Genomic DNA, 20096 nt, shown 5'->3' on the forward strand with positions numbered 1-20096 from the left:
TAAAAAATATAATTATAGAAATTACATATAAAAAGAAATAAATTAAATGGCAGAAATTGATAGAGAGAATTTTTTAAATGTAAATTAAAAAAAAACAAAAAAACAATTCACAGTGGATTGTCCCAGTGCTTACTATATATAGGGCACAGAGCTGTAACCCTAAAAATGGAGAATTGCATAATCAGTTGGCTCAGCTGCAGACACAAAAATGAAAGTTTGTTTTTGGATATTAGATTTCATCCTGCCAAAAGGTCAATGGGGGTAAAAGGAAACCAATAAATGTGGATTGCCAGAGTCAGGCGCAACAAGAAAATAAGCTCCCAGTCTGACTCATTAAGCCATAAATGTGGCCAAGGGAACATAAAACTGCTTGTGGATAAAGGCCAACATGTTGCTGTACATCAGTTCCTACAGAGCCTTCAGCCTTTCAGAATAACTGTGTTATTTGAGCTTAATGAGGACACAGCTGCAGATGAAAACTGTCTATTTGGGTGCAATAAACCCCCCTCTAAAAGGTTAAACCCCAATTTCAGTTTACCTCCTCCTTTATGAGGTTTTACTCTTAAAGTAAGTAATATCAAACTTTGCCACAGCCACATTTATCTCCTTTTAGGCCCTGCGGCAACAGTTTGTGGTTGTGCGCTTAGTGATACCGATTATACACACCATGGTGTATTTATTTTATCCACAGACAGGCAGATTATATTGTTTGTAAAGCTCCTTTTTTCATTATTTGCCTATGAAATAAACTTCCTATTGGCATTTCTAGGTTAGTTTGGAAGATATTTACATAGCCCTGAGGAATATGTAAATGGTTATTCCTCAGGACTATGTAAATAACTCGATCACCTTTAAGTCACCTTGGATTGTCAGACTTTGAACCTTACACTGGACTAGCAGATGCCTTTTAAACAACATTTAAACTTTTCCCATTAAAAAAAATATCAACAGAGTCTGTATTATTATGGGAGCATGATTCTGGATTTCCAACAAGGTAAATGTTTTCAATGGAGAAAAAAAAAAGAACATATTTGATGGGGTTTTTGTTCAGGTGAAATGAATGATTGATTGAGCTCTACAGTATTCCCATTATTGAATGATGATACTTTTCCACAGGTTTTCTTTGTTTTAAAGGTGATATACAGCATAAACAACTTCAGAGCCACAGCACAGACCAAAACAAATGAGCACATTAGCCACACCTTCTCACTTCCTTCATGATACATTTATAACCAAAAGCCAAAAGCAACACCCAAATACAATTAGCTCTATGCAATACATTGAATATCTATTAGATGCTGCAGTTACCACCTGTAGAGTTTGCTTGTTTGTTTTTTCAGTTATCTTCGGGGAGGGGGGGGGGGGGGTTTCAGTGTGTGCCATCTTGCTTTTATATTGCCGTGTTGAGCTTAATGGCCTTCATAAGCATGTGGCTGGTCAAAAGTTTAAAAGTGAGGGACTTGCGACTAGTGACTGGCTGGACCAGCTCCAAGATAAAAAATCCGGAAACTAAAATTACAACACAAAAAGGAAATATGACCCCAGTGCTCTGCTACTAGTTGTTTTTTCTATAATAATACTCAAAGTCTTTCAATTATAGATTTGTGCAAAAGAATATTTTCTCAGGACTCCATGCAGTTCTTTGGAAAACTAAGTACAATCCAGAGGAATTGAGTGTGTAAGTAGCAGCCAGAAGCTGCTAATCAAATGCATTCGATTAACTGATCATCAGCAAGTTTAAGCACATCTATAAAAGCAGAAGAACTTTGAAAAATAACAAACCTGCACGACTTGGTTGCAAGGTTGTGTTTACAACAAACCACCAGATTTCAAATGTCCTTTGAATGAAGTGGAGATATTTTTCCATAATGCACAGCACCACGTTTGGTGAAAACCAAACACAGTATATCAGCACGACCGCCTCATCTGACAAGCACAGTTGTGGAAGGGTGATGATACGGGGTTTTGTCTCAACCAAAGGAACTGGGCATCTTGTACCAACTGAATCGAAAATTAATGTATTCTAGACTCAAATGTGCCAAGCTGTAGCAGTACTGCTGGCACAGCTTGGCTGAAACTGGTTCATGCAACAGTTCAACAGTCCCGAAGCATAGCAGCAAACCTATAACAGAATGGCTGAGAAAGAAAAGAATCGAGGTGTTCCAGTGGCTCAGTCAAAGTTCAGAATACAACCCGAATGAAATGCTGTGGTGACTATTAAGAGAGTTGTGCATAAACAAATCCCAACAAACCCCAATCAACTGAAACAACACTGTAAAAACTAGTGGGCCAAAATTCTCTGCAAGCTTTTAAATCCTTTAGGTCTACTTTCTTTTTCACAATACTGTAGAACTTTTTACAGACTGCTCTATCAAGGCAGAAAAAACAACTTGACAAAAACCTCATCGTTACATATCCATAAAAAGTTCTTTGACTTTCTCCTGCACCACAAGATTCAGTCATGTTTGATCTTTGTACTTTATACAGCCAATTTGCAATTAATCAGATCATGTCGAGAAATGTTATGCCTTGGATTTTCCCTCCTCTGGGCTCCACCAACCCGATCTCTGCAACAACACAATAAACACATTCAGTGATGAAAGTGTTTATCTATAATAGACCAGGACGGTCCTTCCCAACAGTTGAGACCTGTGTGTGTGGGTTGCATTTGCATAGTTTGAAACATATAACAAGCTTTCAGTTTGAGCCTCTTCATTTTACTACCCAGGGACACAACAGGTCAGTGTAACAAGCCTGACGATCGCTGTGCTTTGCTGCAATAAATGTGAACAGCCTCATTTGAAGAACACATCCAGAGAGAAAGGTAGGTTGAATGTGTCATAATGACTTCAAACATACAGAAGTGCACACACATAAACACACACACGGACACACACACACACGGACACACACACACACACACACACCTATCCTTGTCTTTGTTACATTATAGGGCCACCTGTCCAAAACATGCATCGTGGGATCTAACTTTTCTGCTGGTTGTAAAGCACTGAAAAATTAGACCAGACTAGAAACCGCATTCTGGGAACTTGTCAGGTATTTTGTAATTAAAAAATTTGATTAAATATAAAAGTTATTTTCTTTGGTCCCCATACTTATTCTGGTTCCCACCCCATGACTGTGCTAACAGGTCCTTGTCCCCACAATGTAATAAAGACAAACACACACACAGACGCACAGAGGCTGAAACTCATTTTACTTCTCTGATGCTGGGTCGGGTTCCACTCTGGGAGGAGTTTTCTGTCTCGCAAGCCAATCAGGACAAGCGGAAACAGGTCAGGTAGCCGAAGAGGACCTCAGAGAGCGCACAGGCAAGGCAGAGCAGCTACGCACACCAGGAGGTAAGAAAGCACACACTCATTCATAGCCACATGCGCACCTTTAACTCTGTGGGATCACAGGTCTCCTCTGGGCTTCTGGTTGTACATCAGTGTATAAACGCAGATATACCAGCATGACTGCTTCTTTCTGTGTGTTTGTGTGCGTCGGGGTAGAAATAGGCCAGTCCCATTTTAGTCACTGAGATTAGGAAAGGGTGTTTTCGGGACTCAAGTGTCAGGGTTTGATGAAGAGCTAAAAATTACCATGCATCTCATCTCTGAATGCCATATAAACAGATAGATTTGAGTTTCATGAGTAAAATGTTTTATTTTCTGAATGAAGCTGCAGTGAAATTATTTTACTCTTTGGAACATTTTGCTACATGAGTAGATTAAAAAAAATCCAAATGCTTAAATCAGTGACCTCACTTCTCATTATGAACGAATGAACATCCGATAATCTAGCAGACAGTTTCATGGTTCATTCTTAACTGGAGCATTTTTCTGCAATTGTTTAAAACCTTAAAAGCAATTTGAAATTAGGGATCAAGTCATCATAAATATTGCTGAATGAGATTGAATTACATTGGCAGACAAGCTGGATCGTAATTTTTAAAAATTAAGTTTGATCCTAACGTGAGTCCCTTATTTTTTGTCAATCAGAACATTACAATATATGAGAGCTTCTGGTTCATGCTGAAATGCCCTGAATCTATTTCGCATTATTTCCCTGTAAATATAACTTAAGTAAATGTTTGCATCAGCAAATATCATAAAAGCAGCCATAACAGAAGCTGGCAACATTGTGTTTGATTGGTTCATGGTTAAAGCATCAGATTTTTAAATGGTGTTTGGCCCAGTCAGGTACGAGAAAAATCATCTTTTTTAAGTTTACAAAGATCTCACTGTAGCTTAAAAATATGTAAACATCATATATGCAGACGGTGCTGCATTTCAGTGGTCTGCATTTAAAAAATTTAAAAACTTTTGGATCTTATTTGAAGAGTTTTAAAATGAGTGTGGATTATGAATTAATACATGTAAAAAGTGTTAAAGTCACTATGGTCTTGGAGTTAAATGTGTTTTGTTGCTCCTGACTAATCTTGTAAATGTAGTTTTAAAAAAAGAACCCTTTAAAATCTATGCAAATTAAGCTGTTTCCAGTGCTCAGTGCGTCTGTTTGACTGTGTTTTGGTCCGTCGCTGTGTGTGTCCATGTGAGCATAGATAGAAAGCAGGTCCCTTCTGTGTATCACTCGTCTATTTATAGTGAGAACAAATCCCAGATATGAGAGGAATCCTCCTACCACTTACAAGGCAAAGAGAGAGAGAGTTAGTGAGCGTGAAAGAGGGAGAGGGAGAAGGAGAGAAAAGAAAGGAAGAGAAAGAGATGGAGAGAAGACAGGCAAATAGTGCGTGAGGAGTCAAATAAACAAGAGCAGTGGGTGTAAAAAAGCAAGCATCAGAAGAAAGAGTTGTTTCATCGACTGGTAAGTTCAGTCTCCTTTACATAATGTTATGTCTATGGGCTGTGTTTTTATTGGCATGACAGTTGATGGCATTACTGTCAAAGTCATTCAGCTTTCTGTGGCTTTTAAAAGGATTATTATGTAAGTTTCTAAGGAGAACTCAGAGTATGGCAGGGAAAATTTTAAGCCAAATTCTTTATTGAGTTTGGTTATTCAGCAATTGATGTACTGCATTTATTCTTAATAAATCAACAGCCAGCAACTTGGGAAATAAAATGACCTTATGTGATTCATTATTTGGAGAAAGAGGAGGATTTGAAGGATTTGAATGGGATGCAAGATACAGTGTCAGTGTCCCAAGGTCAGCCTACCTTAGCAATCACTGGAAATTCTTAGGCTTCCAGCCATGAAAGTCTAAAGTCCATGAAACCTCAAAATGTTTTCACTTTGCAGAATCAGACTTTATGCTAAGCCAATCATCTCCTATTAAATATTAAGCGTACAGATTTAGGAGCGGCTTTGATCTTTCTGTTACACTCTTGGCAAGAAAGGAAAGAATTTTATTTAAAGTTAGAATGAATTGTTTTATGCATTATTTATGTTGGTATTTCACACATGAGTTTGAAACTGTTCTTGTGTTTCATATCTGTAATCAAAGTGAGACAAACCTATATGCACAGCTGCACCTCTTTAAAGTTTTATTGATGTTCAAGCAAAAACATGCAGGCATACAGACTTTTTCACAGGTTTCATGAAATAAACTGGCATACCACTGTGTTGCATCTGGTTTAAAAAACCTGAAAGCATAAATAATATATTCACCTGTGCCTCTTTGCCTCGTTGCATGACAGACATGAGTGTGCAAAGTGAAAGGGCTTTTCAGACTCTGCAGTGTGGCGTCACTGAGGCGGCTGCTACGGGCAGCCAACATTAATATCATCACGTAGTGGAAATGTGTGTACTGTGTATTTCAGCGGGGTCCATGTTTTTACTCACAAGGGCAGAAAAGCTTTTTCCTTCTTTCGTTTTGTTGTACCAAGGACATTGGAGAAACCAGTCGACATCTGGCCCTCGTAGCTACTAGGAGATAAGATAAATAGGCCGTGGAAACTTTAATGATAGTTAACCACTTGTTGCTTGGAGTGGATTTGTAGTTTATTTATAGTTAAAAGGAGGGGAGCAAGTAAAAAATAACTGCAAAGTGGTGAGAGACACTTTTGTTCCATTTGAAAAGACCCATGTAAGTGATCCTTAAAAGACACACAGACGTGTTTCTACTTCAAGAACGAATGATTGTTAGGTGGAGGAAACAAAGACAGATTTTTGACCTTTGACAAGGAGACTAAAGTTTTATTTTTAATTGCTGTTTGGTTGGGTTAAGAAATTTTGGTTTAGCTTACTTCTAATCTCAACCATATTTGGTTTGGAAAACCATCATCTGGGTTAACATACTCCCTTATACAACATTAAACATGCGCTAGTACGCTTCACTTCCTAGATTACCAGAGTGCTCAGTTTCACCCCATCTAAACAGGCTTTAGTGACTTCTCTGTTTTTTCTTATAGGAGTCAGTCAACTTTGGAGGACGTGAGATATTAGTGAACCAATTATTAGTGAACAAATAATACTGGTTTGTGAATAAGTAATGACATCAAAGTACAGCACTATTGTAGTGGAAGGTTACACAGTCAGACCATCACTACTTGCAACTGTCTATGCTGCTGATAGATATGCATCCATTTACTCCAAAGCGGACCTAACTACTAGACAGGAGCATAACCTCGTTCAGTACAAGCATATAGACTCTGACCTACATGGGATAAAAACCCACTGCTAGTGTTAACTACATTCAGGCTATTTTCTTCCTTTTAGACTTTTTGATTTGTCTTAATTTCAGTTTAACTGATTAGGATATAGACATACATTGTTTTTAGCATTTTCTTTTGGTTAATCCTTGTTAACAGGACATGGACATGTCCATGAAGATGTCCATGTCCTAGAGCAGAGATTCCAAAAATGTCAGCCCCTAATGGGCCAGGACGGTACTGTATGGGTTGCAGTAATAAAGATTCAATTTGAAATTACTCCATGTGTACAATTTCATATTTCCATATTTTTATTCATTTATATAAAAGTGATTTTTATTTCAATTTTTATATTAATAAAGAATTTTATATTAAAACTGGTAGGTGCTGGTTAGTTTTTTATATTACTCACTACTCTTACCTAAACTTACCACTCTATATTACAGTCTATGTCGCAGTGTCAAGTGGGTCACACATTGGCTTTACCACTTCGCAAACAATTTGGTGGCACCAATGGGAATTTTTGGTTTGTAAGTGGGGTGCAGCTTTCTTGACTGTAAGAATGAGTTAGAGTTAATCCAGCCACTAAAGACGCAGTGACAGCTATGTCCACACATGGCAGTAATTGAAAAGATAGTGGAAACACACAATAAGATAAGCTTATAACACACAACATTGTTTGAGATGAAAGGAGCAAGATTGCTTTCAATTTCCTACACTTTAATTGATGTCTATTTTTAGATTGCACTAAATAACCAATACGTGCCTTGCTCGCCCCGGTAAAACAGCTGTTTCTGTCGTAGGTTCTGCTCGTGTTGTGATATAAATACATTTGGCTGAAAAAAGTTCATAGCAGTAAAGGTGGTGAAGCAGCACACTGGAATTTTGAAGAGTTTCCCTCTTCAGCTACAACTTTATAGCAATAAAAACTGTACAAAAGTGACGTTTATCATTCACACTGCTGTGTACCGTGTTACATTACCAAACTACAGAATCTCCAAGAAAAAATTTGACAGTAGTAGTAGAAATTTTTCTATTTTGCCTTTTTTTTCTATTTTACCTTTACATCAATCCAAAAGTCATCCCAAAAGTGAAATTGAGGTACTTTTATACTGGCAGTCACTCTGTCTCCCTCTCATGAATGATTCAGAGAACAGTTCCTCTGCCTGCTTAACTCCCCAAGAGTCGCTAAGCAACTGAAATGGTATCCCAGGCCGTGAAAACCACAGGAACTGAGTACCAGTGCCCCCAACATGCATACACACGCTCACAAGTACACAGAACAAAGATCCAACACACCTGAATGTCTGTGATCTATGCTTCCTGCAGGTCAGCGGACTCACCAGGGGGATTATGTCCAAACCTTCGACCAACGTTAAGGCCCTTCAGGTAAAAGTTTGTTTTTTTCCATCTGTATGCACAGTAAGGTGGATGTGTCTTCAAAAGGTTGTGTGTTACCTCCTGCATGATATTAACTTTACAAAAGTAAAGGCAGAATAGAAGACAACTGAAATGCACAGTAACTCTTCCTGCTCCTCAATAAAGACAAATTCAGGTTTCCACATTAAAGTATTTATTCACGAAGGCAAATGCTGAGTTTAAACTGTGCATATACATTATCAAGGCGTTGTTAGTGCAGGGTTTTAGCAAGGCGAACATATGCAGAGCAGTTTCTTTGTGTTGGTGGCTTTCTGTGTGTTTCCTCCCTCAGCTCACTTCTCATTGTGCTCATTTTCACGTCTAACCATGGGATAGGCATCAGAACAGAGTTTCTTTTTTTATTAACAGTACAACCATGAGGTTCACAGTTCAGTTTCCACCAAAGAGTCCATCATCACTTTATCACAAAGAAAAAAAGCAATGCGATTTCACATTATAAATGTTTGGATGATAAAAACCTCTTTATACTTCAGTGTCAGCAGCTTTGCACGTTTTAGCTCATCAATAACAAATCTTTTAATTGCTTTAGCTTCAAACATTTTCAAAAGGTGGTTGCAGACAGCTATTGTTTTCCATTTATTAATTATTGCCTAAATACCCTTTAATATTCCATCAGATGATGATTTTCTGCATTTAGGTGTTTTTTTTTTTAATTAAACTTTTGTCCTTAGCCTCCTCTTAGTCTGTAAGACAAGTCTAGAACTTTCAGGATGTCTATTTGCAACCTGTTGCCAATTCAATGTCAAGGAACAAAGATCTTGGGAAGAGCCAACACATGCATGGACGATAGTCATGTAAAGATGATGGTTATACAAAGTCAATGTAGTCAAAATCAGTTTGCAAATAAGGATAAAAGGTTGTAAATTAAACATGTTCTGTGTTTTTTTGAATAAAGACATTTAAAATGAACCCATAGGGAAATTTTGCATTGTTACAGAAGAAGCGTGATAATGACAAAGAGAAACATTTGCACCCTTCAAGCTGCAACCATAGGCTGTATTGGTGCATACAAGTAAAATACAAATATAGCACTAGAATTTAACTTAACAAAAAGTGGGACAAAGACATTTTTGTAATTGGCCATTAATAGATAAACCACATAGCAAACCATAATATTTGTTAGATATCTATATTACAAAATGCCTCAAAAAATCAATAAAATCAAAATCAATAAAGTATTCTGATTCTGATTCTGAAAAGCAAACTTCCCTCATAAGCTGTACACAGACATACTTACCTGCTAATTATTGTTAAATAAAAGACTAATAAGTACTAAGATTTCACTCACCAAACAGATTTGTTGTACCGCACACAGTGGACCACATTATTAAATTAAAATGCTTTGAAGGCACCGACAACACTAATAAAGTGGACAGGTCCTTGTCATAACTTAAATTAATGGAGATCAGCCTTGCAGAAAGCATCTGGTTGCCTATCTATGACTGGCATGCTACCTATACCTGTAATATTAGAATTACTTGAAAAAAGAAACAAACAAATAAAAAAACTCTGTACAGCTCTTATGAATGGATGAATTAGCTCGAAAGACCCAAAACACTACAGGAGTTTTCTATACCAGGGTGCAAATGTTTATTAGTGCTCTAAAGTTGACCATGTTAAACATGTAACTCTATGAGGGAATGAATCACCTTTGAAGCCACCCTTTTCCATGTTGCCCTAATATTTCAACCTCATGGGTTGCCAGAGATTCAGGAGCATTAGCAACCATGTAAAAGGAAGAAGATGATGTGGAATCAGAAAGGCCAGCATAAATGCGAGAATATTATAGGGGTAAAGTACTAAGTCAGCTGAGCATCAGTAAAAGCAGGTTTTCACAACAGGCTCTGTTTACAGCTGCTTCAGAGAGCAGCAACAGTTTGACTAAGAAAGCAACTTTAAAAACACATACGCAAGAAATGGAAACCAGAGGCTGTCTGAGGGAATTCAGTTGTTAAGCTTTTGAAAACAGTTGACAGTCAAGTAAATTAAATCAAATCTGTAGTTCAAGTCTTAAACTCGGCTTGGTAATTCAGTTTAACATATTCCTATATAATACAGACATAATGGTACTACAATGTGGAAGTAACAAGAAGTCTGGCTATTGAGCTTATTTGTATGTTTGTTTGTTTTTCTCTCAACAGGATTAGTCTGTGAGTCTGTTTTTCTTCCATTTACCTGTCAGATACTGAGGTCTTTCTTCTTATCTAGGCTTTCCTTTCATGTTCACATAAAGTTATAACAACAGCTAGTCAGCAGGCAAGCTTAAAGGATTAGTTCACCTTCAAAAAACATTAACAGAATCAATCAAAATGCGGAGGTATACTGTAGTTCAGTCTCAGCCTCTTCCCAGACTCTCAGCTAGTGTTGACTTTATAGGGTATCGTCTCAGACAGCTTCTCTCACACTTCTACTTCACATACTGTATATGTGGATGTGGTTAGCAACAAGGTTAATGGTGATAAATAAGTAGAGGTTTGGAGCGTTGGTGCTGTTATTTAGATAAAAAATGGTCTGACGTGTGTTGCATAAGCTGTTTGGCGAAAGTTCACACATACACTCTACTTTATGCAACAGCTGTGCCCCTACAAAATGTGGAATTTACCAGTGTTTTCTTGCCTGGTTATTGCTAAGACTATTAGAATTATTAAAATGATGAGTAGAAAATATCTTGGATCTAAACTTTATGAGGAATGAATGAAAGACTTGTACATGCACAGGGAAACATATGAGGTTAAAACACAGACTTAACCTCTTAATCAGCTGTTTAAGTGTTATATTATATCTTGCATGTGTTTCTGTGCTGTACTGAAGAGGTATTGAACAAAAGAGAACATGCCAAATCACATGTTTTCTAAACTTAGAACTCTGTATACTTAACTTTGCAATCAGATAAATATTTAATTCATGTTTATCTAAACCTCAATTCATTAATCGTAAAAGTTAAACACGAGTTTCTATAATGATTTTCCAGCTGGCCAAATGTGGCAAATGCCTTAAAATTTCAGTCCCCATGTTATGTAGGAGCTCAGTCTAGTTGGCTGACTTTATGTCACTTCATGTTGTATTACTTTCTTTCGTCAAATAACTGGGAGTAACTTAATTGAATCATTAATAGTTTTAATAGTTTTGTTGTTTTTCTTTAAAAATTTGAGAGAAAATCAGGTTACTGAGATATGTATGCTTGGTCTGCTTTGCCCAAATGTCTAAAGCTGTTAAGTTTACTGTCACAGGAAGTCAGGGGGGAAAAGCTGATACTAGTGGACATTTAAAATTATTGTTGTCAAATACATAAACAAAACTACATAACTACAAAGATAAACTGAAACTGAGATGGTTTATGGGGATCAACTGGGCATTTTCGTATCCAAATAAATCAGGTAAATCTACTGGTTTGCTCTCAAAGTTCATGATCTTTTAATGGCTGGTGGAAAAATAAAAGCCTGAGCTGCAATAAACATTTTCTTCCTATGCATGGGAGGCTCAGATTGAATTACAGCATGTGGCTTTGTTTTCTTGAAAATGGATTTTGAAGCGCAATGACTGAATTTTCATTCTGGGGTGAAATATTCCTTTAATCTTTGGGTTGTGCCAGTGGTGTGCAAGGACATGAATGCTGACGGCACGCCAAGCATAAAGACAACAAACGATTCCAGCCAAAGCAACGTTACAGTGATACAAACATATCAGCAAACATGCTGCGAATGAGGCGATTTACCTTCCCTCACCAATCTCAAAACCTTAACGTCTGTAAAATATATAACTCTTTCATAGAACAACATCCACAGACATCGTTAACACACATCACACTCCCACTCTGTACAGCTGTACAATGTGAGCTTATATACAATACATTACAGTACAAATACAAAACACATCAAATCCAGGTGGTTGGACGTTGGGGCAGGCAGCAGTAGAACATCGAGTTAGCAGGTAGATCGTTCTTATCTGTGTGTGTGTGTGTGTATGTTTGTGTGTGTGTGTGTGTGTGTCTGTCTGTCTGTCTGTCTGTCTGTCTGTCTATGTTTAAGCATGTCTCTCCCAATTTTCATAAAAACACAAGTCTCTTTTTAGGGACATGATGATAACAAGGAAGCAGTGGTCATAATCAAAACATTGGGTTTTGAGGAAACAGCAGAAGCCTGAACACGCACGCACACACACACACACACACACACACACACACACACACACACACACACACACACACACACACACACACACACCGCAGACAGTTGAGTATCAAGTGTTGAAAGGGTCTCATTGGCTGTTTTTGCTGTCATTCAGGCTAATTTGAACATCCCGATGGGAGCTCTGCGTCCAGGGGCGGGACATCCTGTCAAGAGGAGAGAGGACACAGTAGAAACAGAAGAGGTGAGATAACACATTTCACACCCAGTCCACTGGTCTGCATTTTCCTCATCCCCACTCTACCCACACCTTAATGCCAGTGGGCAAGACAGACACAGCTTGTGCCAGCTTGTGGAGCTGATGCTTTCCCCCCCCCCACAATGTGGTCACATTTAAATTGTAAATTCAACATACGCATGACCACCTCAGGGATCTGCATATATTTACAACTTGAATTTTCCTGACCCAAATGAGCTGAATATGGATACAAATGTATGCTAATATCGTCTTGAAAACTAAAAAAATAAACTCAGACATTTCCTAGTTTGGCTCTATTCCACTTTTGTGCTTCTAATGTAAGCTTTTATTGTACAATTAGCATTTCTTACTAACTACTGTGTATGTGTTGCTGAGTTTTACATATTTAAAAGGCCAATCTAGGGAATAGCTTTGCAAATTAACTTGGGCTATAAATGCTGTAGTGTGTGGCATGGCAATAAAAGAAACATTTCCTTAACTTTGTTTACTTATTCTAAGCAGATTTTATTTTGTGATCACTTTATAACACAATATAGTATAATATAAGATATAACAAAAAACTACAAAATTAATTTCCTGAGAACTGCATTTAATTGACATTAAAAAGGAACTAGAAAGCTACTTTCTAGCTACACCTTTTTATTCTTATTTTACTTATCTTATATTGGCCTTCTATGAGGCTCTTCAGTTTATACTCTAGCGGACACAGGTAGTTTTTGCTGCTGTCTCTTTAAGGCCTTTCCTAAAAGCTCACATTGTGATGAATAGGCATCTTAAGCAGCAGCTTCCATTGCAATCTGTCCCTTTATAAGATGATGAAGTTTCTCTTTAAATATAGGTAAAAGCAATGCTGCCATCACCTCACACACAATTTATTTTTTTAAATCAGGATCCTTCACCTCCAAGCGCTGCAGCCCAGTCACCAGAGGAGAAGAAATTGCCAGGAGCAGTGAAGCTACCTGGGCCTGCTGTTAACCTTTCAGAGATACAAAACGCCAAGAGTGAACTACGATGGGTCACCAAGGAGTAACATGTAGGTTTGATTGTAGTTCCCTTCATTTTTGCAAGATTCCAAAGAAAATAAAACTTCATCAATACACTATAAAAAGGAAAATTATTTTCTAAAAATATTATATAGGATGTGCAAGTTAATCTCTAAACTTCCATAAAGTTAAATTTTTAATGTAATCTTTAAAAGGAAAAATCCCAAAACCAGGAAGAAAAACACTAAAACTATATTTTAAATAAAATGCAGTACCAATAGTATTGTAGCTTTAATTTTTGAGTAGGTACACAGTACCTAAAAACAGTAAAAAGTTTGATTTCAATCACGCTTGCAAGTATGGTTGTGCATTGAGTTATAAGGAGCTTAAATTCAAAATAGGGGCCATTTATACAATTTCTACTTGTCCCTTACCTGGTAATATGCGTACTTATCAGAACCCTTTCCTGACAGCACTAAAGTTTCCATCGATACTATGTAACAGCTGCTTATTTTAATATTTGATATTTAATGCAGGTCTTTTGTGTGATGCGTGATGTAGATAGGCTGGGTTTATAAAGTCCAGACTAAAAGATGCAAATCGCAACCAAACTACTGAAAGGAAGCACAAATACTGCAAATACTTTGTGGAGGATGCAAATCCAGTTTGAGTGCAAGAAAAAAGTCAATCATTTGCTAACGTGACAAACGTGTACATGTATGTACAAAAGTGTACATATAAAGACAGAGAAGCATACTGTGTTTGATGTTACTGAGAAAAAGTGAAGAATACTAAGGTTAAAGTCCTCCACAGTTAACATGTGAGACATGTCTACAATTCCTGTCCAATTCAGATTTTTTCATTTAATTCAAGTTTATTTATATAACACTAAATTGCAACAACTGTCACCTCAATGCATTTTGTATAGGAGGAAGAGACTATACAAATTTCTGGAGAAAACCCAACATAAAATCCTACGAGTAAGCACTTTGTGAAGCTGTGAAGGAAAAACTCCCTTTTAACAGGAAGAAACCTGCAATACAAACGGGCTCAGTCATCTGCTGTGACTGGTTGTTGACTGAGGGGAAAGAAAAAAGCAAAGGCAGACAGGAGAAAACACAAGCTGAGAGAGAGAGAGAAGACAAAACTCTGACACACTGCAGCGGTATGTAAACATGTGGGGAGTGAAATAACGTGAGAGAAGAAGTGCTCAGTCCACCACACAAAGTCCCACAGCAGCAGTAGTGGCTCAGATCCAGCCCTAACAATAAGCTTTATCAAAAGTAAAGTTTTTGGTATATTTTTAGAAGTAGAGAGGATGTCTGTCTCCCAAATCCAAACTAGGAACTGATTCCCTTAGAAGAGAGTCCTGGAAGCTGAAGGCTCTGCCTCCCATTCTACTTTTAAAACTATAAGCAAGCCTGTAAAGTGCTCTGTTAGGATAATATGGTACTAGGAGGTGTTTAAGATATGATGGGATCATTGAAGATTTTGTATGTAAGGATAATGATTTTAAATTTGACTGTAATTTAATGAAGATAAGCTAATGTAGGATAAATATACGTGTCCTTGTCAGTACTCTCCTTATAGTGTTTTGGATTAACAAATGTCTTTTCAGGTAAATTTTAAAACAATCTACAAATTAATTTGTGAACTAGCTTTTCAGTATCACTCTGAGACAAATTGTTTCTGATTAGATTATGCAAGGTCCTAAATCTTAAATAATGCAAGAAAACAGCCTTGTAAAATATTGCCTAAGGGAAGCATGTTTGATAAATGATACTGGACCCAGCACAGGACCCTGTGGAACTCCAAAATTCCCTTTCGTGTGTGAAGACAGTACATTTCCTTTAACATATCTTAATCTCGGTAGTAAAATACTGTGGTCAGTGATACTGTATCAAATGCTGCACTGAGGTCTCACAGGACTGCAATTTAAGAATTTTTGAAATAAGGAAGGTTGGAGATAATTAACAAAGACAGCTGGGTCAAGTAAAGGCTTTTTACAGTAGTGGTTTCATTACAGCTACCTTGAATGCATCAATTATTGGTAAGATTTCTTTGTACAATCCTTTCGGAATTAGATCTAATAGAAGTAGACTGTTTTGTTTGGTACATCTAGGTAAAACTAAGTCTTGCAGTAAATCCTACATTCATTGGGGTTTTAATATTCAGTTTTATTGAGGCTATCTGAAAGTGTTACTGAGTGTGGTTTTGCAAGTTAGGGTAAACTTGACCTCATTTCTAGCTCTGTACTTTTATTCTTGGACTCTACCAGAGTAGGTTTACATCTGTCTTGGTGCAACTCCTCAGTTAATCCACTGTCCTCTTCCTTTAATGCCACCTTTCCTTGAAGTCAGCACTTGGCTGCCTTTGTTTCTGCAAACAAAAGTTACTTCTTGTAGAGTCATAAAACAAACTGTAAACCTCCTAGAAAACATAATTAAGCAGTCTTGAATCAGCAGCTTCTGAGAATCTGACCCAGAAGATGAGAGTGAAAAACGCAAAAACACAAAAATGAAGATGATAGGAGATTTTTTTTTTTCCATTTGGTAAATATTATGCTCATTACCTTGTAATTGTGGTATAAAACAGTGGATTTAGTCTTTTAATCACAAGCTCTATAAAACAGCGTCCCTTTTAATAGGTGAGGGAAATTTTCTGAAATGCTGACTGGCCTGAAAACACTGGATACAGAGTTACGTAATACATAATGCTTTTCTGCAGTTGCCAAGTGCTCATGGTCACTTTTACCATATTAAAATCAGCTTACAAGAGTTGCTTAGTTAAATTTAAATACGCTATTTGTCTTCCATGAAACAGTGGTCACAAGCCATTCAGCCTGAATATTAATACAACACATCATTTCAGCGACATAAAGCTAATTACACCTTCAGCTATTCACTTGTCTACATAGCTTTTTATAGATCTTCATCTTTTAGCATTAGCCTAGCTGAAAGTTGAGCTGCATTCTGAGATTTGTTTTTAAACAAAATACTTCTCCTTGAAGCAGTTCAGGTTTCTAGGGTTTAATCCCCGCTTTTTTAACCTCCTCCTAGTGTAGCCAGCTGTCGGTCACTGCGGCTAATTAAAGAATGGATAAGCAGTGAACAAACTTTCACAGTTGGAGCAGGTGGATGGGAGCTATGTGCCTGAGGTAACCATATTAGGGAGATCCACTCTCACTAACATCACAAAGGGCCAAGAGCAGAAAAAAAAAACAGCTGGAGGCCAACTGTTTAGAGCAGTTTGAAGCCTGAGCTTACTTGGACTCATGCTGACCCTTACTACTTGAAACTCTGACCGTGTTTAATATGAGAATCCTCACTATATAACCACTATATACTATATATATACTATAAGAAGGGTTATGTGCAGAGTTGACAATGTCTCCAAACTGTTTGAAGAGTTCATGAATGACCACGAGAGACACCTGTAAGAATATCAAACACATCTTTGTCTAGAGCAAAGATATGTAGAGTTAAAAAGTCACACTGGCATCTTGCAACAATTACAGTCTGTGATATAGTGTCTTTTAATAAATATTTAGCGCTGCTTTATTTTTATTTTTACTTCTTTACCTCAACTTTGCACACACTGATATTAGCTAAAGTATGTCTCTTTGATGCATGGTAAGAGAACAAATGGTGCTATTGTATATCTTTTACATCGTACCCTAACCGGATACTCAAATTGGTCTACTCATATCTCTGTAAATGTGTGCTATTTGTATGGTGCTGGTGAGGATACGCAATAATTACTTGCAGTAGTTGCAGTTCACCACATGGAGTCAGTGTGGGCCGCTCAGCCTTTTGGGTCAAGCATCGTGTGTGTTGATGCCTCTGTGTGTGTGGGGGCTGGACAGGTTGAGTCAGATGCTATATTTATACTTTATGGGTGTGTGTGTGTTTTAGAAAATGAGTGTGAGCGCTGAGTGGCAGTCTGTGCTGCAACTTTCCCAGCGGGACACAGAAACCACAATATCCAAGCACTGCGGCTGCTGTGCCCAGCCCAAGCCACGTGGGTGTGCTGTGTAGGTGTTCTAAATGAGGGAGAGAAGAGATGGAATAACAAAAGCAGAAGCTGGTTTAAGTTTTAACATGGAAAATTATTCCAAACAGCAACAACAACAGCAGCCACGTACTAGCTGTTTAGTATTCTGCACAAGGGAAAAAGAAAAAGAATGTAAATTTAAACTGGTTTCATAATAGAAGTTCATAGATATTTATTAGCTTGCATCTACATAAACTATATAAACACTATCCTCATACATCTGTTATCATGATTATTGTTATTATTGTTTATCAGTTCTTTATGCAGTTTATAAAGAACACACTATGGAGACACAGATACAGCACCTCTAGCAATTTTCATTCCAGTGTTCACCTGAAAGTCAAACCCATCTGTGTTTGTTTACCATTTTTTCCCAGAGTTGTGGATATTAATCTGCTGCTAAAACTGCCTAGGTTCTTTGGCGAAAGGTTTTCCACAAGATTTTGGAAGCTGCCTGCAGGGATTTGCTCTGTGCAAAAAGCATTGGACAGGACTGTGGACACGAAGTTCCACTCAAAACTGGCAAACACTTTTATTTATGAATCTGGCTTCATGCATGGGGAAACTGCCTTGCTGAAACAGGCCGGAAATTTCCCAAAACTGCTGGCACAGAGTTGGATCACTTTATTAACTAAATTATCATTGTTTACAGCAGCATTATGAATTTCCTTTACAGGAGCGAATGGGCCTCAATTTACAAAACAGAACCCCAGATGTGAAGTAGAGAAAAGTATGGCTGTCCAAGTACTTTTGGCCAAGAGCTGAGAAGCAAATCTCTGACCAACATTAGCCGAAGACAAAAAATCAAAGCAAAACTTGGAAAAATGGATTTCTTGTTTATTACTTCAAGAATATGAGGCAGGCTTTTTGAAGGGTCAGCATCGCTAATTGCGCATGAGAATGTTTCTATATTTCAGCTACCAGTAGTAAACTGGCCTTCTCTTCATCGTCTAGAACGTCACAGACAGTCTGTCAGAGGTCGGCAGCTCTGAGACGGCTGATAGCAGCCAAAGAAAATCGCTCACCATGCCTTTATCTGCCTGTTTTCTTCCAGGATTCTCCAGCCAGGCGGAGAGGAAAGCAGATAATCTTCATAGACACAGACTTGCCCACTGACTCTGAAGAATGGCAAAATACAACCCCAATCCCAACATGTTTGGAGATACTAATGCCTCAGTTTTTATAAACTCTCCTCCAATCAGTAGTTTAACAGAAATATTTATTTATCTTTCCAATTAAATCATAATTTATACAACAATTTCAAATATTCTTGACAGTCTTGCTTCAGATAATATACCATTTACCTGGACTTTTAGAAGTGAGTGACTTGTGTTACAATTACAACATACTGTTTAGCATATTATCTGCTTTTCTGTTAAGTAGATGGTTAAAAAGGACATTTTATTGACAATGAATATAAATTCGAGGAATCCATCTCAGCAACAAATAAACTCTGTGGCGACACTTCAGCTGTTCACCACTGATTTATATTGATACTTTATATTGATACAATAATAAATGTTTCCTTTGTTAATGTTGTATGTGGGGTTTAAGGTCAGCTGTACTGCTTTTGGGGGAAATAATCATACGTTTGTTGTTTATTGTGATGTTTCCCAAAATGTCTTGAAAAAACACTGCAATAAATCAAAAAGGTTCTAAAAATCCTGTCCAAACTTGGTTTATCACTTATGCCTCCATCTGTTATAGCAAAAGACAACAGGAGTGCAAGTGTCTTAATATTACTGATAGATGCCGACGCTACAGTATTGTTTGGTTTGTTTGTAATGTTAACCAACTGTGTAATAAGAAATGAGATTTCTAAAGACCTACAGCTGGATAAATGAAGAAAAGGGTAATTTTAGCCCATTGCTGAGTGGGTTTAGGCCAATATGTCATGTCCTAATATAGATTTTGAGAGTATAACTGTAATGTTACTGTTAAAATGTTGAGGCGCAACCATGTATCATACACAACTAAAGTTTTATGGATATAAATTTAATGTTACTGTGATGAAATAAAAAAATTATGACACTTTTATGAGGTGTTTTAAGTGCATAGACAAACCACCAGATCATTTTAACGTGTTTGCTAGTGACACATAAAGTGTGTCAGGAAGGGGGGATTTGGGGTTTAAGTTGAAATAAGGGGCTTTATGATCATGTTAGGACTTTCTGGGTGTTTGATAATTTAGCTATGATAAAACTTACTCATAAGTAATTGCTTTTATGCTTAAACTTAATTGATTGAAAATCCTTGTTTTGTTTTCTCTTTGATTTTTTTTAGTAGAATAAGTGAAAGGTGACAGAGTGTAGTAAAAGGTCAATGTAAAAACAAAATGCTTGCAGAGACAGATAACAGGACGTTAAGACAGTTTGCTTGGAAACTTTGCACTTGTTTGTGATCAGATAAGAGAAGAAGAGAGCTTCTTAAAAGGGTGTCAAAAGTGCTGTTTACCCAAGTGAATAACATTGAAGATTATATATGTATAAATGATTGTTTATAAACACATTGCAATCGTGCTCATAGGAGTTTCTACTCAGTCATGTGGAGGTCAAAAGCTTATAGGAATGGCTTATAGTACAGAGGGGTAAATGCAAAAACACGCTTACACACATAAATA

General features: G+C 37.3%; 2 protein-coding genes across 4 annotated transcripts in view; one reads left to right on the forward strand and one right to left on the reverse strand.

The window, feature by feature from the left end:
- The first annotated feature begins 2733 nt into the window (after positions 1-2733).
- Positions 2734-19511, forward strand: smpx (small muscle protein X-linked). Of its 2 annotated transcripts, XM_082546466.1 has the most exons (6): positions 2734-2824; positions 3152-3362; positions 7944-8003; positions 12339-12425; positions 13330-13473; positions 18531-19511. In XM_082546466.1, the coding sequence occupies exons 3-5, from the start codon at positions 7968-7970 to the stop codon at positions 13468-13470; spliced, it is 264 nt and encodes an 87-aa protein (XP_082402592.1). In that variant the 5' UTR covers positions 2734-2824; positions 3152-3362; positions 7944-7967; the 3' UTR covers positions 13471-13473; positions 18531-19511. The 2 variants fall into 2 exon arrangements, with proteins under 2 accessions (XP_082402592.1, XP_082402591.1); XM_082546465.1 differs by lacking the exons at positions 2734-2824; positions 3152-3362 and adding an exon at positions 4645-4830.
- The window catches only part of cnksr2a (connector enhancer of kinase suppressor of Ras 2a), a 121392-nt gene continuing 110313 nt past the window's right edge, over positions 9018-20096 (reverse strand). Inside the window, exon 24 of one of the 2 annotated variants that reach the window (XM_082546441.1) lies at positions 9018-12387. In XM_082546441.1, coding sequence (XP_082402567.1) covers positions 12340-12387 — 48 coding nt within the window. In that variant the 3' untranslated portion in view covers positions 9018-12339. The remainder of the gene's footprint in view (positions 12388-20096) is intronic. The other variant, XM_082546443.1, reaches the window with a different exon arrangement.

Source organism: Aulonocara stuartgranti, assembly GCF_965226115.1.
Source record: "Aulonocara stuartgranti genome assembly, chromosome: 9".
In the NCBI taxonomy this organism is placed as follows: Eukaryota; Metazoa; Chordata; class Actinopteri; order Cichliformes; family Cichlidae; genus Aulonocara; species Aulonocara stuartgranti.

Bases quoted from the DNA above. Each gene is read 5' to 3' on its own strand.
- smpx (XM_082546466.1), top strand. From the start codon at position 7,968: ATGTCCAAACCTTCGACCAACGTTAAGGCCCTTCAG. The intron at 8,004-12,338 runs GTAAAAGTTTGT...GCTGTCATTCAG, and splicing joins CCAACGTTAAGGCCCTTCAG to GCTAATTTGAACATCCCGAT. The intron at 12,426-13,329 runs GTGAGATAACAC...TTTTTAAATCAG, and splicing joins ACACAGTAGAAACAGAAGAG to GATCCTTCACCTCCAAGCGC.